At 62.6% G+C, this 23,422-nt stretch overlaps 1 protein-coding gene across 1 annotated transcript; it reads right to left on the bottom strand.

The window, feature by feature from the left end:
- On the bottom strand, nucleotides 1-21,965 carry LOC103115327 (zinc finger protein 316). The gene is made up of 9 exons (XM_060172310.1): nucleotides 21,513-21,965; nucleotides 20,374-20,498; nucleotides 17,303-19,275; nucleotides 10,886-11,263; nucleotides 8,498-8,750; nucleotides 8,216-8,337; nucleotides 7,827-7,953; nucleotides 7,314-7,427; nucleotides 1-4,218 (listed from the first exon to the last, which is right to left on the bottom strand). Exons 2-9 carry the CDS (start codon nucleotides 20,456-20,458, stop codon nucleotides 2,033-2,035), a joined length of 5,238 nt encoding a protein of 1,745 aa, XP_060028293.1. The 5' UTR covers nucleotides 20,459-20,498; nucleotides 21,513-21,965; the 3' UTR covers nucleotides 1-2,032.
- Between the last annotated feature and the right edge of the window lie 1,457 nt (nucleotides 21,966-23,422).

Below are 23,422 nucleotides of genomic sequence, written 5' to 3' on the forward strand. Positions count from 1 at the left end.
TGAACAAGGATCATAAAGCTTTATTTAATAAATACACCCCCCCTCGAAAATACTTACTCCATACACGGCCAATTGAAGGAAGTGTCAGGAAGGAATGTCTGGAGAGATTTAGCAAAAGGATGAGGTCTGTGTGGGTGAGAACAGAGACGCTGGGAGATAACAACAGAGGTGGAGACCGGAGGTGTTCTGGGGCTTCGACACTCAGGCGCCACCTTCCAGAGGTCACCTCTTGAAGACCACCACCCCTCCCTGGCCAAGAGGAGAGAAGCCACACTGACCTGTGTAGAAGGAATCCTAAAACCCAGAATCTTCTCAGAACAAGGAAGGCTGCCTACTTTTTTTTTTTTTCTCTAAGACCATCACGACTGAGTTTCTGACTCCCTAATATTAATAAAATTAAAGTAACATTTAGGAAAAAAGTTTTTATTTGGCTGGACACTGTAAGCTCTACCCGGGCCCACTCCAGCTTCCCGAGCTCCTCCAGGTCACGGTTCCCAGACCAGGTCTTCACACGCACCTGCCACTCAGAACGTTTTCTTCATTTTGTTAGAACTGAAATGGCAAGTTCAGACCTCACACTTCCAAGCTGCATTTGCAAAGAGCATTTACTTGGTATCATAGTTCATTTTTTTTCACACCCAAGGTATAAGGAGGGGTGGGATCTGGTGTGGTGGATGGACTGTTTGGAAGATAGGAATGGGGGGGCCTGGCTCAGTGCTCCCCTGTGGTTGTGGGGAGGGACCTTGGAGGGAAGGTCAGTGACTCAGGCACGGATCTGGACCTCCAGGGAGAGGCTGGCCCCTGGCGGGGACCACAGGGAGGCTGTCCTGAGATCAGTGTGTCACTAAGGAGTACCTGGCAGTGTAGGGGTCCCACTGGGGACTCCCTGTAAGAGGTGGTGAACACAGGCAGCAGGGGCCCAAGCTCATTCAGGTGGAGTCCTCACTGGCTTAGTTTCCTGGAGGGAAACCACTCAGAAGTGTTTCGGGCTGGGCCCAAGGGACAGCGGCTGCACGTCTCTGCCCCGCATATTAAAGCTGGGCCCATGATAAGCACCCAAAGGTGGACCGGGTGTGGGGGGGCCCTGATGATGGAGCCAGACCCTGGACCCTCTCCTGTGTCTCAGGAGAGTTCAGCACTGGGAACAGAGGAATCACCAGATACTCACTCCCGCTGTCTCCTTCTCACAGGGTTACCCTAACACCTGCCTCAGACCACTGAGCCTCCCAGCCCTGCCTGAGGCTGTCTGCCAAGGCCCTGTCTACACTACAGGAGGAACTTGCTCTAACAAGGGAATGCGATTCTTTCTGAATCTCTTCTCTGGTCCCATCTGTTGTGACCCCTCGGGGGTGTCAATGAGTGTGGGTCCCTCCAACCCCCCGGGTCTTGCATAGTTGGTGCTTTGTGTGTCTTGGAGTTTGGGGCCCATGAGTTGGGCATGGCAGCGAGGGACAAGGTCCCGCGGTTGGTCACCGGACCCTGACTGTGTGTGTGGTGACCGCAGCCCTGCGGTTTCAGGGCTGAGCGGGCCTCTGCGGCCTGGGCAGTGGAAGCTGGGGCTCCCCGGGGCCTGTTGGCCACCGAGGTGAGAGTACCAGAGGCCTTCGAGAGGCTGAGGATAACCCCCGAGCCGGGGCTGGAGTCTGGGCTCGGGAGGGGCGTGAGGTCTGGGAGAATAAGGCTTGGGGCGCCCTGGGATGCTGCCACCCCGCCGCCTGCCTGCTCGGGGCCATGCATTTGGTGTCCGGCTTTCCCTCCTTCCCGGGCTGTGCTTTGCCAGTGGGGCGATACCCCTGTCCCGGGGACCCTCCAACCCTCCCGCCCGCAACCCTCTGCAGAAGGAGCACATGAAGCCCTTTAACTTCCACAGCCGCCCTGGAGCAGAAGATGCCCGGGGTCTCCCCAGGCTTGGGCCCTGCACCCGCCCTCTGGAGTCCCTAGGGCGCGGGGGCCAGCCGCTTATGCCTCCCCCTGCCCCCTGAACTGGAAGCCGAGGGGAGGAGCAGCGCCAGGCCCGGGGTGCAGGGGGCGCTCACAGCAAGTGCCCTGGGAAGGCGCCCGAGGGCCCCGCGAAGGCGGCGGGCTCTGACCCGAAGCTGGTGCCGCCCGCGAACTCCAGCAGTGCGGCCACGCCGTCGGGAGCACGCGGAGGCACAGGGGCTGGCGGCGGCGGCACAGGCGCGGCCTTGGCCTTGGGCGCGGGGCCCTGCACGCCGCGGTGCGTCTTCATGTGCGTGAGCAGGTGCGAGCTCTGCGAGAAGCGGCGGCCGCAGTGCGCGCAGGCGTAGGGCCGCTCGCCCGTGTGCGTGCGCTGGTGTGTGACGAGCACCGAGCGCTGCGAGAAGCGCTTGCCGCACTCGGGGCAGGGGAAGGGGCGCTCGCCCGTGTGGCCTCGCCGGTGCTTGGCCAGGTTGGAGCGCTGCGCGAAGCCGCGGCCGCAGTCGGTACAGCGGAACGGCTTCTCGCCCGTGTGTGTGCGCCGGTGGCGCTTGAAGTCTGAGCTGTGGCCGAAGCCCTTGCCGCAGTCCGGGCAGCGGTGCGGCTTCTCCTCGGCGTGTGCCCACTGGTGACGGGTGAGCGCCGCGCTCTGGCCGAAGCGCCGCCCGCACTCGCCACACGCGTAGGGCCGCTCGCCGGTGTGCGCTCGCCCGTGCGCCGTCAGGTGCGCGCGCCGGCTGAAGCCCGCCCCGCACACCCCGCACACGAAGGGCTTCTCGCCGGTGTGGCCGCGCACGTGCGCCGCCAGGTGGGAGCCGCGGGCAAAGCGCGCCCCGCACTCGGGGCAGGGGAAGGGGCGCTCGCCCGTGTGTGTGCGGCGGTGGCGCGCCAGGTGCGAGCCGTACACGAAGCTCTTGCCGCAGTCGGCGCAGCGGTGCGGGCGCTCCCCCGCGTGGTAGCGCTGGTGCTTGGCCAGCGCCGCGCGCCGCCCGAAAGTCTTGCCGCAGTCGGAGCAGATCCACGGGCTCTCTTCGTCGGCCAGCACGGGGGCCCCGGGTGCAGGCGCAGGCTCGGCCAGCAGGCCCCCGACGGCCGTGGCCGACCCCGGTGCGCGCAGCCCGCCGCCCCCCGCCATGCCCGCGCCGCCCCCGCCGCCGAAGGGCGCGCCGACCCGGGGGCCAGGCAGAGGGCGCCCACCCAGGTCCGGGAGGGTCAGCAGGGGGAAGCCGTCGGGGTGCAGCCAGGACTTGGGGTGCGCGGGGAAGTGGAAGCCGAGTGGGTGCGCGGACGGGCCCTCGCCCAGCCCGTTGCCCAGCGCGAAGAAGCGGCGGGGCGGCTCGGGCTCCGGGGGCTCCTTGCGCTCGGGGGGAGGCACCTCCCCCAGACCGGTGGGCACTTCCGGGGCCCCCGCGTCCTCTGGGCCGGGCTCTGGGCGCTCGAGCTGGGGCTCCGCAGGCGCCGCAGTCCGCTCCCCGAGCTCCACGCAGCCGCCGCCCCGCCGGTGGCGCTGGAAGTCGGCGCGCAGGCGGAAAGCTTGGCCGCAGGCAGGGCAGCAGTGCGGGCGGTCGGCCGTGTGTACCGCCTGGTGGCGGGCCAACGCCGAGCTCTGGCTGAAGCTGCGGCCACAGTGCGCGCAGGGGTAGGGCCGCTCGCCAGTGTGCGTGCGCTGGTGCGTGACCAGGTACGAGCGGCGGCCGAAGCCCGCGCCGCAGAAGCCGCAGCGGTAGGGCCGCTCGCCTGTATGGATGCGCCGGTGTGTGACCAGGTGCGACTTGTAGACGAAGCGCTTGCCGCAGTCAGGGCAGGGGAAGGGCTTCTCGCCGGTGTGCGTGCGCTGGTGGATGGCCAGGTGTGAGCGGTACACGAAGCCCTTGCCGCATTCGTCGCAGCCGAAGGGCTTGACGGCCGCGTGGTAGCGCTGGTGCTTGGCCAGGCGAGAGCGGTGCGGGAACACCTTGCCGCACACGTCGCATGTGGTGTCTGGCCTCCCCGCGGGGGCTGCCACGACTGGGAAGGCCCAGGGTGCCTGGCCTGGCGGGAAGGGCTGGCCCTCGGCCCCCTCGGTCCCCTCATCCAGGCCGCCAGGGTCGGGCTCCCAGCCTTCTGGGGTAGGTGCAGAATCAGAGTCATCCGGGCCCCACGTCCCAGGCACGTCCCCCACGCCGTAGGCTGCTGACCACAGGCCGGGGGGCTCGTTCTCCTCCTCAGCCACCTCTGCCAGGAAGTCCTCCTCATCTTCCTCCTCGTGGTCCTCCATGTCATCGGTCCAGAACCAGTCTCCTGCAGAGGCAAAGGGAGGGCCAACAGGGAGGTGAGGAGAGCCCGCAGCATGGTTCCCTCAGAGGGACCAGATCTGGGAGCCCCTGATGACATGGGGTTCTCGAATCCAAGAGGTTCCAGCCTCAGCCCTGGATATCTGCAGCCGAAGGAACCTGCTCTTTGCACTGGGGGGGGGGCTCACCCCAGTCCTTCAAGGGCCCCTCAATTGGCCTCCACTAATGTCCATTTCAAGCCCCAGTGGCAGCTGAGTGACCTGTCTGCAGTTGCCCATGCAGCTGGGGATGTGCCTGGAGGAACTGTCACTGGCGACAGGTTGTCTCCCCCAGACCCAACACCCCCCCAACCTTTCCCCCAGCTTCACCTCAGCGCCATGCTAGTACCAGCCAGCGCCTTCGTACACCCAGCATCCCTCCCACCCGGCTCTTCCCCCCTGGCCTCAGGCGGCTAGCAGCAGGGAACCCCTTCCCCGCCCAGGGCAGATCCAGGACAAGGTCCCACCCGCTCCCTTGATCCAGCTCTTTTCGAGGGGCTGAGCCTTGGAGAAGCCTGCCCAGGTCCCCTGAGGCCATGGGGGCTTCGAGTAGTAGCTTCCCACCACAGGAGATGAAGTCACCCCTTCCATTTCTGCCCTTCTGTCCACATATAAGCGGAGAATCCCAGTTCCCCAGGGCGCAGGTGTGCCGGATACCCATGTGCACCCAGCCAGAGGGGCTGCTGTGGCCTCAGCTGCCTAGCCAGGGGCTTTCTGCCTCAGAAGCTCCAGTGTCCCCTGCAGAGCAGCAGTCCCTCTCCTGCCCTCGGTCTACCACCAAGGACGAGTGAGCCCCAGCACTGAGTCCTGCCCCCAAGGGCAGGTCTAAGCCTGAGCTCCACAGTGACTGTTGATCAGCATGGCACTGTAGCTTCATCACCAGTGCCACACAGAGCACCGCACTCAGGCCAACTGGGGCGACCCTGGTGTGTTCCGGGATCCAAAACCAAGTGCACAAGGACCTGGGTGTTTGGGCTTTTTCCTACCAGAGGTGTATGTATCTCTGGCTTCTGGTGAGACTGGGTTTGAACCTGAAATTCTGGTCCCTCAGGCATGAAGGGCTTTCTGCAGAGCCACTACACTATATTACCAGTCTGCAAGGAACTAAGTTCAAATACCCCATCCCCACCTGCAGGCTGGGAAGCTTCACAAATGGTGAAGCAGGGCTGCAGGTGTCTTTCCCTTCTCAATTTCTGTTCCTATTAAAGAACTTAAGGGGCCAGGCGGTGGTGCACCTGGTTAAGTGCACAATGACTGGGGTCCAAGCACCTGGTCCCCACCTGCGGGGGGGGAAGCTTCATGAGTGGTGAAGCAGGCCTGCAAGTGTCTATCTCTCCCTCCCCTCTCAATTTGTCTCTATGTAATAATAAATAAACTATTTTTAAAATAAGCAAATAACTAAAATATCACAGGTGGCTCACTCAGTAGGTCACGCTTCCCTGTGCACAAGGGCCGGGGGGTGGGGGGGGGTTCGAGTCCCTGCCCAACACATGGGAGATCACACAAAGAGGAAGCTTCCTAGCAGTGGAGCGGCGCTGCAGAGGCTCTCCTCCCCCTCCTCCTCTCTCTCCTGTCTCTGATACTGAACGGAATAAGATACATAAAAGTCCGCAGGAGTGTACAAATCATGGCTGTGTGCAAAAGAAAAAAAGGGGGGAGGGAGTCGGGTGGTAGCACAGCGGTGAAGCGCATGTGGCGTGAAGCACAAGGACTGGGGAGTAAGGATCCCAGTTCAAGCCTCCGGCTCCCCACCTGCAGGGGAGTTGCTTCACAGGCCTGCAGGTGTCTATCTTTCTCTCTTCTCTGTCTTCCCCTCCTCTCTCGATTTCTCTCTCTCCTATCCAACAATGATGACACCAATAGCAACAACAATAATAACTACAACAACAATAAAAAAGAAAAAAAAAAAGGGAAAAATGTTAAAAAAAAAAAAAAAAAAGGCCCAGGATCAAAAAAAACAATTTCACATTTTAAGCTGAGTTTCCACTGGCTGCCCCACTGTGACACTCAGTGGCTCTGCCCCGCCCCCGGGACAGCCCAGCAGGAGGGTGCTGCTCCCTAAAGGACCAGCTGGACGTCCTTGTGGACCTGACCTCCAGACCTCAGGGGCCCCAAGTGGATTTGAAGTCCTGAAGTCAGGGCCTGTGTGTCTTAGTGGACTGTATGTCCCCGAATGTGGCCAAGAGGAGCCTCAAAGAAACAGACAGATACCCTCATCTTGGGGACTCCACGCCTGATCCGAGGGTCCAGGGGCAGCCGGGAGAGGTGCCCGTGCCCCCTGCCCTGGCTAGGGTCAGATGCTGCAGGGACACTGTGCGGCCTCTTCACCAGTTCTACAGGGGACGATGGCCATGGGCAGGCCTGACTACACCCCCAGATGGGATGGGAAGGAGTGGGGCCAAAGGAGGAGCCCAGGGATGCCACCCACCCGAGGTCAGGCTCTGGGGCAGGGAAGGGCAGTAGGGAGAGTATGGCTTTCAGATCTAGCTGCCTGGGTATCAGAAACTGAAAGCAAACAGGATGAGGGACTGGGTGGGGGTGCTGTTCTGCAGTGACCCAAAGGGTCAAACTCAGCCACTGTTTCTGGGGAACAGAGCTGCTTTTGGGGGGCATTGGGGCTGTACAGAAAGAAGTAACCCAAGTAGTTCCAGCCAGTGCCCTGTGATAGCGACCAAAGCCTTGCTTGAGAACCAAGTCCACACCTCTTATGACTGCCTGGGGAACAAGGACCTGGCCCATTGTGATGACCACCACCAGGGCCTAGAGCTGCCCATCCTGGACAGAAAGACTCCGTCCTCCACAGCCTGACCCAGTCCTCTGGGGAGAGGGGCTGGGAGACCCAGGCTGTCTCGTACCTGGGACCAGAAAGGCCCAGAAAGGCCTGGACATTCACAGGACTGGGGACTGGGCCATCAGCGGCTGCACAGCAGGGCTCCAGGCCACCTGTAGCTTCTCTAAGGACCTTCAGTCCTCAAAGACTGAAGGTCACCTCGCAGCATGAGGTGACTGTCCACCCCACCCCCCAGAGCTCCTCCCCTGCTAGGGAGGCCTCACTGGTGCCCACCTGTGTAAACGCCTGTGACGATGTCTCCCTCCTCTGGGCAGGGACTATCATGGGCCCATGGCTCCTCACCCTGCTCCAGCCGGACGATGAGGTCGGGCTTAGGGATCGGGTATCCTGTCCGGGAGAGGAACACAGTGGGCAGCTGCAGGGGGATGTCCACCCAGAGACCCCACATCCCTCCCTCCACATCCCCAACCCTCTCGCCAGCCCTCTCCTCCCACCCTCACCACATCTCCCAACCCCTGGGGTCCCAGGCGGGTACAGAGGTAGCACTGCAGCTCAGTGAGCTGCCAGGCCACGGCTGGGCCCCCGGACTCACCCCAAGTCAGAGCTGGGGGGCCCTGGGGTTCCCCTGTAGGTGGGCTGGCTGCAGCCCTCAGGGTTCTGTGCAGGCCTTCCTTCGGTGCTGTCTGTGGCATGGCCACGTGGTGGCAGGGAGGGGACCCCGGGCCCCCCACTAGGCAGAGACTGTGTTCTCCTTCCTGAGGCTCCTCGCCACAAACAGCCACCTACCCAGGGACACCAGGATGCCGTAATTCTCCTGCATGACGTCCCGGTAGAGGTCCCGCTGCATCATGTCCAGCCTCTCCCATTCCTCCAGAGAGAAGTACACAGCCACATCCTCGAAGGTCACCAGCCCCTGGGAAACAGCCCCGACTGTCTGGCCCTGGGTGGTGCACTGGAAGAGGGGCAGCCCCCCAGGGCCCTGAGAGATAACTTCTGAGTGTCCCCACAATGGGAGCCCTCAGATGAACGACTGCTGTCCACTGAGGCTGGAGCCAGAAGCCATGGCCTGGACACTGATCCACTCATGGCCAGCACGCAGCTAGGGCCATGGTGCCGGGGCCCGGCCCCTGGGGGAGCGCCACCTGCTACCTGAGTGCTAGTGGGGAGAAGCTCACCCGAGACCCGGCCATCAGCGCATCCTCATCCTCTTCCTCCTCATCGTCGTCCTCCAGCTCCTCCTCCTCCTCCTCCTCCAGGGCATCCTCCCTCCATGGGGTGGGAACCCGGGCCTGCAGGGCTGTGGGACGGGCCAGGGCTCAGTGGCCTTCAGCACCACCTGCGTCCATGCTCAGTGGGGTCAGCCCTCATCCTGGGCCAAATGCTGGGGCTGCAGCTTCATCCTCGGGGTGTCCAAGTCCCCACCCATCTCCCCATCCTCCTGGCAGTGCCTCACTCACCCTCTTCCCGGGGGGCCGTGCACCAGGTCTTGCCGCCAGGGCTGGGGGTGCCTGTCACTGGGCTCTGCGGCAGGGCCACCACCTCCACATCCTCCTCGTCCTCCAGCTCCACCTCCACCTGACCCCCGGCTTCTTCCTCCTCTGGCACTGCACTGTCCTCCTGCTCAGGGCCGCCCTCTGCCCCCTCCAGCGGGGTGGCCGGAGCCTGTGGGCCTGTGTGAAGGGCGGCCATGGGCTCTGCCCTCAGCGTGGCCTAGAACACAGAAGTGGAGGAGGGTGAGCCATGGCCCTGCTCCAACAGGCTCCCCCAAACACACACTCCTTGGTACCAGGCTCTCCCACCATCTGGTGGCCCCAGGGAAGTTTGCCCCTGCATTCCTGAAGGTGCCGTCTTCTTTCTTGGGGTCACCTGAAGCTCTGTCGTGGGCTCTCCCCAAGGCAGGTGCTGGAACCATGGTCAGGGGTGCTCCCTGCTGCTGTGCAGGAAGGGTCCCAGCTACTTGGCCGGGGTGGGGGTGGGGTTCTGCGCATGGGTGGGCAGAGCCAGGGAGCTCCACAGCCAGAAGGTGGGCAGGGCAGGGGGGAAGCGAGGCAGTGGAGGGGTGTGTTCCTATGCTAGCCTAGCTCACCCAGAGAGGAGAGGCCTGAGAATGACCTTCCCTGCAACCCCAGTTTCCCCACGGATGGTCCCCAGCCTGTACCACCTCTCCAGGTCCTGGTACACGGCACGCTGAGGGCCAGGAAGCCCAGTGGCGTGAGGCTCCCGTTGTCACACGGGCATCACAGGCACAAGCTACAAGGGCAGGGCAGGCTATGGACCCACAGGGACAGGATCAAACCCAGGCTGGGGACGGGGTGCTCCAGGAGAGGGGGGTCCCCCAGCCTCTCCCAGGAGCCCAGCTCCAAGTCCCTCACCTCTCTGGGTGTGCCAGGTGCTGAGTGAGGTATAGAAACAGATGTCACCCTTGCCACTTCTTGAAGCCCTGCTCAACACCTGACACACCAAAGGCAGGCAAAGCTGCTGCAACCTGGCCCACGCACCTCCTGGCCCACACGCCTCATGCCTTCCCCTCCAGGGCCCAGGCTACACACCCAGGCTGAGCCCAGGGCTGTGCTCTCTTGAACCTGACCACCAGTGGAGCTGAGAGCCCAGGACCAGGTACAAAGGAAATTCCTCCTGCCTCAGGGCCTTTGCACTTGCCTTCCTGGCCGGCCTGGAGCCCTTGCCCTGGTCTGCTCACTGCCTGTCATCCCCAAGGCAGTGGCCCCATGCCCAGGCCGGACACACAAGCTCCTAGATGCCCACTGACTCCACAGAGGCCCTGTTGCCTGCAGCCCCTGAGGGTGGTGCTGAGATGCTGAGTGTGGGTGGGAAATGGGAAACCCACCCACACTCAGCATCTCCACCACCACCATGTCCACTGAGCTCGGGGCCAAGCCAGCCAGAACCCGCCCAGAGTGAGAACCTCACATTGTGCACAGTCCAGCATCCACCTTGAGGAGACAGGACAGAGCCCCAGGTGACCCCAAGACAGAACTCAGCCTGCTGCCCCTTTTCCCAAGGGCCCACGCAGGGACCAGAGACAGGAAAGGCCCAGGACTCAGGAGGTCTCGGCCACCTGTGGACAGGAACAGGGTAGCAACCCCAACCCCAGCCCCCAACTCAAGAACAGTGAAGAATGGATCTCGGTGATTTGGGCTTGGTGGATGCTGGGTCAGAGCCCCCACCCCCACCCCCAAAACACAAGCCTTCCTCTTCTGGAGCCCTTCCAGGTCAGAGATCGTGAAGCCCTGAACCCCCAGACCCAAGTATCCCCCCCTCCCCCGTTTGCTAGACTCTGAACAATGCCACTAGGGGCTAGGCGCCCTGGGATTCGCTGCTCCAGACATTCCGAGCTGCGGTGACATGTCGCCATATCGGGCAAAGAAAGGGCGGCATCTGCAGCAGGTAGTGCCTATCCAGGTTTTCACCTCCTCCAGGAAGCCCTCCTTTCCTGCAGTTGGTCTGCAGATCGCGCTCCCTGGCTGCCCTGGGGTGGGCTCCCGGGTCAGGTGTGTGCACGAGGGCCAGCAGAGCCCCCCCAAATGCCCCCCCGGGCGCCCCTAACCACCCCAGCAGCACCCCGACGCTGCACACACTTGTTGAACCAGAGCAAGCACCAAGGTCTCCCCTCATGGGCCCTGAGCCTCGGGGTGCACCCCCACCCCCCTTTCCCGTCCCCTGCACCCCCACCCAAACCGCCCGTCCATGCAAGAGAGCAACGAAGGCGAGCACCGAGCCCAGCACCGCGGCCCGGATTCCCGGGTGCAGCGGCGGGGGACCCGCCAGTCCCCCAGGGCACAAAGCCAGTTCGGGGTGTCCCCGGCCCAGGCCCCCTGCCCGCAGACCCGCGGCACTGACAGCCGCTCCCGGATGGGTGTGTCCCCGGGGGCCACTCGGGCCCGGCCCCGCCCGCCGCCGCGGGGAGATGGGGGGCTGCGGGCACGTCCCCGGGGTCCCCGCCCCCCGGGGCGCCCCTGGCGGGTCCGCGGGCGGCAGCAGTGTGGGAGCGGCACCCGGGCCCCCGTCCCGACCCCGCGGCCCCCGGCGTGCGGGACAGCCGCCCCGCCCCGCGCACTCACCGCGGCCACGCCGCCCGCGCCCCGGCCCCCCGACACAAAGTGACGCCCCGAGTGCGCGGCGGCGCGTGGGCACCGGAAGTGCCGGCACCGCCCCGCCTCGCCCGCGCCCGCGGGGGGGCACTTCCGGTCACACGGCCAGCGGAGCTGCGGCGGGCGGGGGACGGAGGGTCGCGCCGGTCTCCCACGCGCCCACTCACCCGCTGTGCAGCCCTCCGCAGGACCGCAGATCTGAGTGCCCCAGAAGCCCCTGCATCCCCAGACCATGCCCCCCCAAACCTCTGCTGCCCCAGACCCATGGCCCCCAGAAACCCTGCTCCCCCTGACGCATGGCTCCCAGATATCCCTGATTCCCCCAAACCCATGACCCCAGGAACCCCTGACCCCCCAGACCATGCCCCAGAAAACCCTGCTCCCACAGACCCTTGCCCCCAGAAACCCCTGCACACCCAGACCCATAGCCCCTAAAACCTCTGCTCCCCAGACCTAATGGCCCCCAAGACCCTTGCCCCCCAGCTCGATCTGCCCAGGAGACCCCGTGTCCCCAGACCGTGCCCCCCCTGCAGGCCTCTGCTCACCGCAGACCTGTTGCCCCCCCCCCCAGCCTCCACAGCCTGGTCCCCACTCCCAAGACTCGATCCCTCCTGGAGATCACCAACCTGCTAGACACCCCTGCTTCTTGAGACCAATCCCCCCAGAAGATCCCCCACCTCCGGCTTGCAGACCCCTACTCCCTCCAAAGGCAATGCCCCCTGAAGCCCATGCCCCCAACTAGATTCCCCAGTACCCCTTGTTCCCCCAACCCTATTTCCCCTTGGACATCCCCAACAAGGGCAGTGTGCCCACCACCGCAAGGACCCTCTCACCTGCACCCCCTCACCTACACTCCTCACCTGCACCCCTCACCTCTAGAACCTCACCTGGATCCCCACACTGTATCCCCTCCCCTGCACCCCTTCACCTGTACCCGCTACCTGTACCCCCTCACCTGCATCCCAACTGTATCTCCTCCCCTGCATTCACTAACGGCACCCGCTCACCTGTACCTCTCTCACCCGCACCCCCTCACTGGTACACCCTCCCCTGCACCCCTTCTCTGCACCCCCTCACTGGTATCCTCATCTGTATCCTCCCACTAGTATCCCCACCTGAACCTTCTCACCTGAACCTCCCCACCTGCACCCTCCCCCGGCACCCCTCACTGGTGCCACTCTCCCCTGCGCTCCTTATGCGTGGCCCCTGGTGCACTGTATCCTCCATCCCCAACACGCGCCTGTTTCCCAGGCCAGGCAGCGCTTTCAGTGGCCCAGTGACTCCTGAGACTGTGACAGGGCAAATCTGGAAGCCCAGGGATGAATGTCCTCTAGAGGAGGGCCAGGAGCCAAGGGGGCAGTGGTAAAGGGTCCCAGGACCACAAGGACAGGTGGCATCTCAGCCAAGCTCAACTGGTGACCAGAAACTGGGGTAGAGGGGACCTGAGCCTGAGCTTGGAGGTGTGGGGCAGGGCTGGAGCCTCGGGACTCGGAGGGGTCCCCAAGGCACCAGGCAGTACCCCCCAGCAGGTAGGGTTGATCAAACCCTCCCCCCCACACACACAGATGGAAGGGGACATAGGCTTGGGGCAGGGGCTTCTGAGAGTGTCACCAATCTGGGTCCTGCAAGGAAGCAGAAAGCAGCAGGGCAGGGTGGGGTCCAGACTCAGACAGGTAGGGATGTAGAGGAAGGGGACACAGTGTCTCTCCAAGGACAGACTCGCTGGAGGCCCATTTCAGTCGGGCCTCAGTGTCTGAACTCCTGGCTCTGCTTTGAGTTTGCTGAATTTCAGCGAAAATCCTGTCTGTTGAGCCAGGACCCCCCTACCCTGCCCCACCCTCCCTATCTGATCCACCTCCTCCCCCCACTCCCATGAGTTCCTCTCCCGGCCACCCAAGTCAGGTCTGTCGGACTCGAATCTTGAATCTCGAGCACCTGCTAGATGTTACTATCCCCCCACACACAGTGTCCTTGTCCCCCTCCCCATGGGTGGACCCCTTGTCCCTTTTCTTTGCAACACCCCACCCACTGTGCCACCTCCCAGACTGTTCCAGGTTTCTGTTCTATTCTTTTCCCACCAGAGCTGTCACTGAGACTTGGGGTGTACACAACTCCAGTGTTCCTGGAGGCCACTTTTTTTTTCTTTTTATAATTTTTATATCTTTTTGCCTCCAGGTTTATTTTTGGGGGCTCGGTGCCTGCACTATGAATCCACTGCTCCTGGAGGCTGTTTTTTCCCTTTTTGTTGCCCTTGTTGTTTATTATTGTTGTTATTGTTGTTACTGCTGTTGTTGTTGTTGGATAGGACAGAGAGAAATCAAGAGGGGAGGGGGAGACAGAGAGGCGAAGAGAAAGGCAAACACCTGCAGACCTGCTTCACTGCTTGTGAAGCGGCCCCCCCTGCAGGTGGGGAGCCAGAAGCTCAAACCAGGATCCTTACTCCGGTCCTTGCGCTATAATATATATATCTTATTATTTATTCATAGGGTTGCATTGGATCGACCTTCTCGTGGTGCATCCCGTGAGTACCCATTCATTGGGGAAACTGACGATCCTTCCTAGCCGACTGAATCCACATGGATCCCAGTCACTTTCAAAGCCAGCAACAAGCAGCTCCTGACAGCTTTGCTGTTGACTGGCTATGGAAGAAGGGCAAACGCTAGAAGAAGATTTATTCATAAAGAAGGTAGAAAGAGGAGAGAGAGAGAGAGAAGGCACCAGACATCACTCTGGTATATGTGTTGCTGGGGATTGAACTCTGGACCTCTTGCTTGAGAGTCCACTGCTTTATCCACTGTGCCACCCTCCAGACCACCTTGCTTTGGTTATTTGGGAAGAAATATTTTCCTGAGGAAGAGAGGGAGAAACCAGAGCACCACTCTGCTCTGTCTTGCCCCTGCCTTGATACAGAAACACCACACTGCCCCTGGCTTTGCAGCTCTCCCTATGCCATAGGTTGGTGGCTGTCGGCACTACCCTCTCCTGCTCCCCATCACCCAGTTAACTGCTCAGCAAGAACCCCCAGGTCTCCCACTCAATGGACTATAACCACTGCTCCCAGTAGCTGGAGTGAGCGGTGGACCTGGAGCGCCACCTGGTGTCCAGTCCCAGCCATCACAGGCGTCACCACTCACCACAAGGAGCCTCCAGGGAGAAGGAATAGGAGAGGTGCAGACTCCAGAGGGCAGAGGAGGCCACCCCCAGAAGAGCCAGCACTCTGTACTGCACGGCTCCACAGCTCCAGGGCCCCCCATAAGCGACTGAAGCAAACAGGCAGGGTTGGCAAAGGGGCCTGGGAGGTGGCTCCATGACAGAGAGCTGGACTCACAAGCAAGGGGTCCTGAGTTTGGTCCCCAGCATTGACTGTGCCAGAGCGATGCTCTGGTGTGTGTCCTGTGTATGTCTGTCTGTCTGTCTCTCTCTCTGTGTGTCTCTCATGGACAGCTAAATATGTTATTTATTATTGGATAGAGACAGAGAAATTGAGAGGAGAGATAGGGAGGAAGAGAGACAGAGACACACCTGCAGCCCTGCTTCACCACTTCTGAAGCTTTCCCCCTGCAGGTGGGGACTGGAGGCTTGAACCTGGGTCCTTGCGCACTGTAATGTGTGTGCTTAAGCAGATGCGCCACTGCCTGGCCTCTGGATAGCTAAATCTTTAAAGAAAAAAAGGACCTGATGGGATCAGACCAGTTGAGTCTTAGAACCAAGGAGTGTTAGGCACTGGGACATCACTAAGTATGTAGAATCAAGGGAAAAACAGGGTCAAGCAGGGTCCCCCATCTCATGACCCCTCTGGTGTGGCCACCCTGCACAGGCTCACCCTCCCAGCACTCCCCTGTCTCGGTCCAAGTGGACTCACAGCCAAGCCTCCTCAGCCCCCCCCCCCCAGCTCTCCCCCGGGGATGTCTGGGTAAGGACTTGGGAGAGAGGTGCCAGCCTCTCGTGCATCCAGGAGAGAGGTGCACAGCCAGAGCACGCACACACACAATTTCTTGGGGGGGATTCTTCCTTTCCATTTATTTCCCTGTTTTTTGCCTCTCACTTGCCCACGCGTCAAGCAGCTGTGTGCGTGGGATCTGACCAGCAGGGAGTGTTTGGGGGGACAGAGGTGAGGGGGGTCAGCCTCCTGCACTGCCCACCTCCCCCACAGACCTCAGCTATTAACACTGCTGCTCTTACAGACCCTAGGGTATGCTTTGTGAATGTTGGGGAGAACATCCCTGTCATCCAAACTCTCTCCCTGCAACTGAGGGGGGGTTCTGCTCAGGCCAGCCCCTGCCCCTCACTCCTGTTGCCTGACCTAGAAGAGTCCTGGGGTCAGCACCCCGCCCCCCACAAGCCTCAGTTCGGGGACACGGGGAGGCCTAAGTCAGGTTCTTGGAGGTGGAAGGGTGATTTATGGTCCTGGAGAAACTTCCAGAATGTTCTGTGCTTCAACTGCAACTTCCACCCTGGACCTGCAGGGGTCGCTGTGGACAAGGGAGCTAAGAGACCCAGAGCTTCTTTGTTGCTGGTGGGGGGGTGGGGGGAGAGCTGTCACTCCGGGCCCTCAGAGCTGGGCCCCATGTCACTGCACAGTGACATGGCGGACCTGGAGACCGTATGCGTGTGAACACTCATTTCAAGCAGGCTGATGCCAGTTTCCCTTCTAGGAAGCTTTTGCAGGGAGACTGCCGCTGAGGACTCCACTCTCCTGCCGGCTGGTCGGCTCTTCCCCTGGAGAGTGGTCCATCGTGTCACATGGCATCACTGGCAAGTCTTCTCTTCTTCTTTTTTTTAAATATTTATTTATTTTCCCTTTTGTTGCCCTTGTTTTATTGTTGTAGTAGTTATTAATGATGTCGTTGTTGTTAGATACGACAGTGAGAAATGGAGAGAGGAGGGGAAGACAGAGAGGGGGAGAGAAAGATAGACACCTGCAGACCTGCTTCACCACCTGTGAAGCGACTCCCCTGCAGGTGGGGAGCCGGGGGCTGGAACTGGGATCCTTACACCAGTCCTTGCTTTGCGCCACCTGCACTTAACCCACTTCACTACCGTCCAACTTCCAAATCTTCTCTTCTGGCTCCTGTTGGGTTAGGTCCCAAGTTCTTGGTGACAACCACTTGGACCTCTCGTCCCTCCATGCCCCAAACCCAGTTGGCACTTCTTGGTTGTTTTGTTTGTTTGTTTTGTTTTTTGTTTTCTTTTGTGCTGCTGGAGCCATGAAGGAGCTGTCTAGGTCACCAGGGGGCTGTGTAATTCCTTCTCCTCCATCTCCGTGAATGCGGTAGTTCAAGGTGTTAACCTTTTCTGGGGAAATCCTTGGACACAGGACACAGAAGCGAGGTCGATAAGCCCTTCCGAGGGGGCAGGTGAAGGGCCGCTTCTGGGCCTGGAAGCCCCCAGTTCAAGCAGCTTCCCAGCCTGAAGACCCCGGGAGGGGAGTGCACAGGCTCATTGGCCCCAGCAGATGGCTTAAGAGCGCACGCTGGGGCGCAAGGCCTGGTTCCCCGGGAACCAGTAGGGGTTGCCTCAGCCTGGAGGCTGGGTGGGGGTGGGGGGAGAGGTGCACAAGCTGCTTCTGGGCCTGGGAGCCCTCAGTTCAGGGCGCACGGGCTTCCTCCCAGCCTAGAAGACCCAGGAAGGGTCGCACGGGCTCCTTGGCTCCGGGAACCATTAGGGGGCGCACGGGCTCCTGGGCCCCAGGAACCCGCGGGAGGCGCATGACCTGCCTCCCTGTTTAGACGCTCCAACAGGGGGCGCACGGGCTCTTTGGCCCCGGGAACCGGCTCAAGGCGAGTGCAGTCGTCTCCTTCCCAGTCCGGAGGCTCCCGGAAGGGGCGCCCAGGCTGCTTCTCGACCTGGGACCTCCCAGATCAGGGCGCCCGGGCTGCTTCCTGGCCTGGACGCCCCAGAAGCGTGCGCACGGGCTCCCCGTCCCCAGAGTTGGCTCAGGGCACCCGGAGTCTCCGGGATGGGGGCTCACAGTCTCCCTGGCCCCAGGGTCGACTCATGGCGCGCGCACGAGTTGCTTCCCAGTCCGGAGGCTCCGGGAGGGGGCGCACTGGCTGCTTCCTGGCCTGCAGGCTCAGTCGTCCGGCAGGGGGCGCATGGGGTGCTCCCGGGCCTAGACGCCGCCGGTTCAGGGCGCACACGGGCTCAGGGTGCGGGGTCAGGGCGCGCAGCCCCCGTACCGGCCGTCCGCGTGGTGCGCAGCAGGCCGAGCCCCCGGGAGCGGCCGGCGCCGTGCAGCTGGCGCTCGTGGCGGCGGATCTGCACCTTGTGGCGGAAGCGCTCGCCGCAGTCCTCGCACACGTAGGGCCGCTCGCCCGAGTGCGTGCGGCGGTGGCGCAGCAGGTTGGAGGAGACGCTGAACCGCTTGCCGCAGTCAGTGCAGGCGTAGGGCCGCTCGCCCGTGTGCGTGCGCTGGTGCTGCACCAGGGCCGAGCTCTCGCTGAAGCGCTTGCTGCAGTAACTGCAGGCGTACGGCTTCTCGCCTGTGTGGATGCGCTGGTGCGTGACCAGGTTGGAGTGCTGCGAGAAGCCCTTGCCGCACTCCCCGCAGCGGTGTGGGCGCTCCCCCGTGTGCGTGGCCTGGTGCCGCACCAGGTCGGTACTGCGGCTGAAGCCCTTGCCGCACTCGCTGCAGATGGTCGGCCGCTCCCTGGCGCGTCGCCTCCTCCGCTGGCGGGCTGGGGTGAGGGCGGCGCTGCCTGCGGGGCCCGGAATGGGCATCACGGAGGGCGCCGCCACGGCGGGTAGCACCACCAGCTCCTGCAGCACCACGTAGCCGGGGGGCGCCACCACCACAGCCTCACCCCCTGCGCCCGCCGCTGCCGCCGGGCCCGCGGGCAACAGCTCCAGCTGCAGCTCGGGCTGCACGGGCGTCAGCTCCAGCTGCACCTCCTGCTGCTCCAGCTGCTGCTGCTGCTGCTCCAGCTGCTGCTCCAGCTGCTGCAGCTCTGCCTGCAGCTTGAGCTGCAGCTGCCGCTGCTCCTGCTGCCGCTCCAGCTCCTGCTGCCGCTCCAGCTCCAGCCGCTGCTGCTCCAGCTCTTGCTCGGCCCCCAGGTCCACGGGCATAAGCTCCAGCTCCACCTCCTCCTCCTCGGGCTCCAGGGGCCCGGGCTGCGGCTGCGGCTGTTCCTGCTGCTGTGGTTGTTGCAACTGTTCTTGATGCTGCAGCAACTGTTCTTGCTGCTGCTGCTGCTGTAGCTGTTGCAGCTGTTCCTGCTGTTGCTGCTGCAGCAGCTGCTCTTGCTGCTGTAGCAACTGCTGCTGCTGTAACTGCTGTTGTTGCAACAGCTGCTGCTGTAACTGTTCTTGCTGCTGCTGTTGCAGCAGCTGCTGCTGCTGTAACTGCTGCTGCTGTAGTAGCTGCTGTTGTAGTTGCTCCTGCTGCTGTCTCAGTTGCTGCTGCAGCTGTTCTTGCTGCTGCCGCAACAGCTGCTGCTGCTGTAACTGTTCTTGCTGCTGCAGCAACAGTTGCTGCTGCTGTAGCTGCTGCAGCATTAGCTGCTGCTGAAGCTGTTCCTGCTGCAGTTGCTGCTGCAACTGTTCTTGCTGCTGTTGCTGCAGCTGCTGCTGTAGCCGCTGGTGCTGCAACTGGTGCTGTAAGTGTTCCTGCTGTGCCTGTTCCTGTTGCTGTTGCAGCTGCTGTCCCTCTGTCAGCTGTCCTTGCTCCAGCTGTTGCAGCAGCAACGGTTGCTGTTCCTGCTGCAGATGCTCCTTTTCTTGCTGTGGTTGCTGCAGCTGCAGCTGCTGCTGTGCAGGTTCTTGTGGTGGCGGCTTCTCCTGCTCTAATGGCTGCTGCTGCTGTCCCCCTTCCGGCCACTGTGTCTGAATCCGCTCCTCCTGCTGCTGCGGTGGCCCCAGCGGCTGATGGCCCAGGGGCTGCTCTCTGTCCTGTAGAGCCTGCGGCTGTGGAGGCTGCAGTCCCTGCTCCTTGTGGCCCTGCTGCTGCACTTCTGGCTGATGTCCCACCACCTGGCTCCCTGGCTGCAGCGACAGCTCCTGCTCCTCAGGCCGGGCATCCTCAGTGGGGTCGCCATTCCCCATTGAGGCCGGGGCTGCTGGCCCCGGGGGGCTGCTGCTGATCTTCTGAGTCTCTTCTTCCTCCTGACTCTCACTGCTCCTGCTGCCACCTGCAAGGAGAATGTCAGGGTGCCTGCAGATAGAGCAACAGACCCTGCCACCCCATACCCCACCTACATGCCCCCTCCAGGAAAAGTCACCAAGCCTCAATGAGCCCACGGGGTCCCAGTGTTCCCTGCAAGGCCCCGAGCCCCCTGCCCCACATCCTTAATCACTCACTCTGTAGCCCTGGGCCTTTCTGCCTGGCAAGGGCCAGGCCACTACAGCTCCGGCTTAAAGAGACCAATGAAGGCATCCTGCTGAACCCCCAAGAACCTGGAGAGGGGGTGTGAACATCCCACTGCGTCCCACGGGTTCAGACCCCTCTGAAGGCTGTCGGCTGGTGGGAAACCCAGGGTTCACTAGTTCCACTAAAAAGAGCCCAGAGCCTGCAGGGGCCTGGGGCCTGTCATCCTGGGTCGGGGATGACTAGCTTTCCCAACCACCACCACCATACTGCCTCAGTTTCCCCTTGTACACAAGCAGATAAACTATTTCTCAGGGACTTGGGATTCAGGGAGGGAGGGAGTGATTGTCAGGGTCAGCGACATATGAGAACCCAGAACACTCTCCCTCTTGGGGCTTCCATGGCAGGGCGCCCTGCTAGCCCTGGTCACTCCTGCCTCCAAGCCCTGCATCCTCTTGGTCCTCTTGGGGTCATCTAACCTGCCCTGGCCATGCACTCTGAAAGCAAAAAGCTGGCAAGCGAACCCCAAGGGTGTAGCTATGCTTGCCTGTCTCTGAAGGTTCTTGGAGCCACATGCACTGCTGAGCAAAGGAGGGGACAGGTGGCCAGAAGTACAGTGGGGTCAGAGGTCATAAGACCAGCCTAGAGGCCCAGGAGACAAGAGAGAGACTGACCCGCAGGCCCTGGAGTCAGTCTGAGAACTGGAGCCCAGAGTCAAAGATGCTGGGGGGCACTAGAGGCTGCTGAAGCCAGCCAGTGTGGGGAGGTGCACTTTCCCCCAGGCCCTCAAACTGCCGGTGACACTAATCCAGACGGCAAGCTGCCCCCCACCCCTGCTCTGCTCACACACACCACTCTTGACAGGGGACTCCAGCCACAGAATCTCCTGGTTTAGGAGATTGGAGCCCCCTGGGCCCCTCACCTGAGAGAGTGCCAGGGACGGGGGCCCCATCTTCTAGACACCGGAGCTCCAGCACAAAGGTCTGTGTGGCCGGCCCGACTTCCATCCCAACGGTCTGGGGGAGATCTCAGAGGGGGCCAGCTGCGCTGAGAGAAAAGATGCGGACTGTCTAGATGGGGGGTACATGGGTAGCCAGAACCTGCCCCCACCTTGGCCCCGCAGGAATGGTGCCACCAGTGCTGCAAATGAGACAGTTCTATAGCTTTGGGGTCCAAGACCATTTGTGCTTCACACAGCCACCCATCCCCACATCCAGTCGCAGGTAGAGAGGGGCACTGGGCGAGCCTACAGGTCACACCTGCCCCAGCCAGGCACTGACCACCTCCCTGTCACCTCCCTGCTGCCTGGCCTCCCAGGGGCTTGCCAGGTGCCAGGTCTCCTGGCCCAGCTCCTCACAAGCAGCAGCCCTGGCTGGGCCTGTGCCCCATGTCTTGGGGTCTGGAGGGACGCTGCTGCTTTGGTGGCCACCCTCCCACCCTAAAAAGGTGTGCTCACACTAGTCCTCCCTCTGCCAGTCCCTCCAGTCCTCAGAATATGGAACACAGGCTCCTTCCCTGGGGGTACTGCCTGCCCCCCCACCTGACTGCCCCCTCATCTGGCTCTGCCACCCCCACCTGACTGCCCCATCACCTGGCTCTACCCCCTCCCACCTGACTGCCCCCTCACCTGGCTGCTCCCCTCATCTGGCTCTGCTCCCCCTCATCGTGTTCCCCCTCACCTGGCTGAACCCCTCTCACAGGGCTGCCCCCCCATCTGGCTCTGCCCCCCTCACCTGGTTCTGCTCCCTCACCTGGTTCTGCCCCCCCCACCTGACTGCCCCCTCACCTGGTTTCTCCCCTCACCTGGTTCTGCCCCCCCCCACCTGACTGCCCCCTCACCTGGTTGCTCCCTTCACCTGGCTCTGCTCCCCCTGTCCCCCCACCTGGCTGGACCCCCCCTCACAGGGATGCCCCCCCTCACCTGGTTATGCCCCCCACACACAGGGCTACCCCTTCACCTGGCTCTGCTCGCCCCCCAACTGGCTCTGTCCCCCTCACCGGGATACCCCCTCCCCCAGTCCTCCCCTCACTATCTGCCCCTTCACGGGGCTGCCCTCTCACCTGGCGAAACATGTCCTGCTCCGGGTAGCCCTCCACCCCCAGGTGTGGTCCCAGGGGTCAGCAGGTAAAGGCCCGAGGCGGCGATCAGCCTGCTCCTTCCTGGGGCGTCCCCATCCGGCTCGGATTTGGGGGCACCCGGCCCCCGCCGGCCCTCCTGGTCCGCTGTCAGCCGCCGAGGGGGCGGGGCGCGGAGCGGAGGCAGCGCGGGCGGAATTGGTGGCTCTCCGACTGGGGCGCGGGGCTCAGCAGAGACCCATGGCTGGGGGCGCGGGGACTGGGGCTCCCGGTGTGTGTCGGCGGGGCCGGGGGTCCCCAGAGCTGCCCCCGCCCGAGTGTCCGTGCGGGCAGCGGCCGGCAGGGGCGGGGGCGAGGGCCGGCACAGGAAGTCCCCCGACAGCCGCATCCTGTCCCCCGCCCGCGCCCCGCGCCCCGCGCCCTGGCCCCGCTGCCGCCGCCGCCGCTCTAGGCCGCTCCAGCTCGGTGGGCTTAACTCTTCCAGGCCCGGTGCCGGCGGGGCCTGGGTGCGGGGTGCACGGGTCTCTGAGTGCGGGGTGCATGGTGCCGAAGCCCAGGGCGCAGGGCGCATGGGCTGAGTCGCATGGGTCCCCTGGGCACGGGGGGTGGGGGAGGCAGGGTACCTAAGCACAGGATGCAAGGCGCATGCTGCTATGGGCTGGGGTGCACGCCTCTCTGGGTGCAGGGGTGCACCTGGGCCATGACCCTGGGTGCAGCAGTTCATAGTTCTCTAGCCCTGGATGCAGGAGTGCACAGGTGCACTATGCCCTGGGTGCAGGGGTGCATAGTGCTGTGAGTGCAGGGCTATGGGTCTGGGTGCAGGGGTGCATGCTGCAATGGCCCTGGGAAGCGCACTACAGGGCACGGGGTGTGCACTTGGTGGGGTCACTATGGCTGCCCAGGGGCATAGGAGGCTCCTCATCTCCCCCGCCCCCCACAAGTCACCTCAGCCTAGGACCCCCCTGCTCCTGGACAACTCACAGTGTGATGAGTGAGCCAAGAGGACCGCCCCAGCTGGTAGGAAAAGGCTTCCCCTACACCCTTCCATCCTGGGCCCTGATGTGCTGGGCAGTGGGGTGTCAGCTGGGGCCCAGCTGGGCACCTTAAGGACCAGGTGGGGCCCCAGGGAGAGAGCAGCAGAGATTCTTCTGTGCACCCAGCTCTGGGTGCTGGGGCTCCTGACAAGGCCAGTTTGGAGCTTCTTTGCTTCCTGCCAGGCCCAGGGCTCCTCCTGGAGGGTCCCCACAGCCCAGCACTCTCCTGGCTACAGACTACACAACTCCAGGCCCAGGCCAGTGTCCAGTCAGGACCCTCAGGTGCCCCTTCTCCTGTCTCCACTCACACTGCCCCACCCCCTGCAAGTTGGAGGCTGCCTGGCTCCCCAGCTGCTGGGATGTGGGGTTCCCTTTGACTCTAGCCTGAAAAGCCTGCAGGCTGGCTGTATACCCCCAGGTGGAGGCCGGGGGCAAACAAGCAGGGGGAGGGTGCTTCCAGCCAGGTGGGCTCTGGTGGCACAGGAGGTGGTGTAGCAGGTAAGTGTCGGCCCCTCAAGCAGGAGGTCCTGAATTCAGTCCTCAGCATCACACGGGGCAGTGATGCTCTGGTTCTTTTTTCTTTCGATTTGGTAGACGGAACATTTATTGGAACACTTGTGGGGTGGGAGCAGGTAGCCTTCAGGGGCCTAGAAGGAGTTGGGCCTCTCGGTGGTGAAGCCCGGCTCCTGGTGGTGCCGCAGGATGCAGTACGGCAGCGGCAACTTCACCTTGGAGCCTGGAACCACCTGATGGCGGGCAGTGGAACTTGCAGGCCACCATCTCCTCCACCTTCGCCTGGTGATGCAGGTGTGGTGCTGAGCATCTGTTTCACCCTAGCACTGGCTGGTGGTGCCAGCTGTG

The sequence above is a fragment of the Erinaceus europaeus genome, chromosome 15 (genome assembly GCF_950295315.1).
Source record: "Erinaceus europaeus chromosome 15, mEriEur2.1, whole genome shotgun sequence".
Taxonomy (NCBI): Eukaryota; Metazoa; Chordata; class Mammalia; order Eulipotyphla; family Erinaceidae; genus Erinaceus; species Erinaceus europaeus.

What these genes read in the sequence shown, in the direction of transcription:
- LOC103115327 (XM_060172310.1), bottom strand. Translation starts at nt 20,458, where the DNA reads ATGGAAGTCGGGCCGGCCACACAGACCTTTGTGCTGGAGCTCCGGTGT. An exon ending in CGTCCCTGGCACTCTCTCAG is followed by an intron (nt 19,276 to 20,373) that starts GTGAGGGGCCCA and finishes TTCTCCTTGCAG; the next exon opens with GTGGCAGCAGGAGCAGTGAG. An exon ending in CGGCATCCTGGTGTCCCTGG is followed by an intron (nt 7,428 to 7,826) that starts GTAGGTGGCTGT and finishes TCTCCCGGACAG; the next exon opens with GATACCCGATCCCTAAGCCC.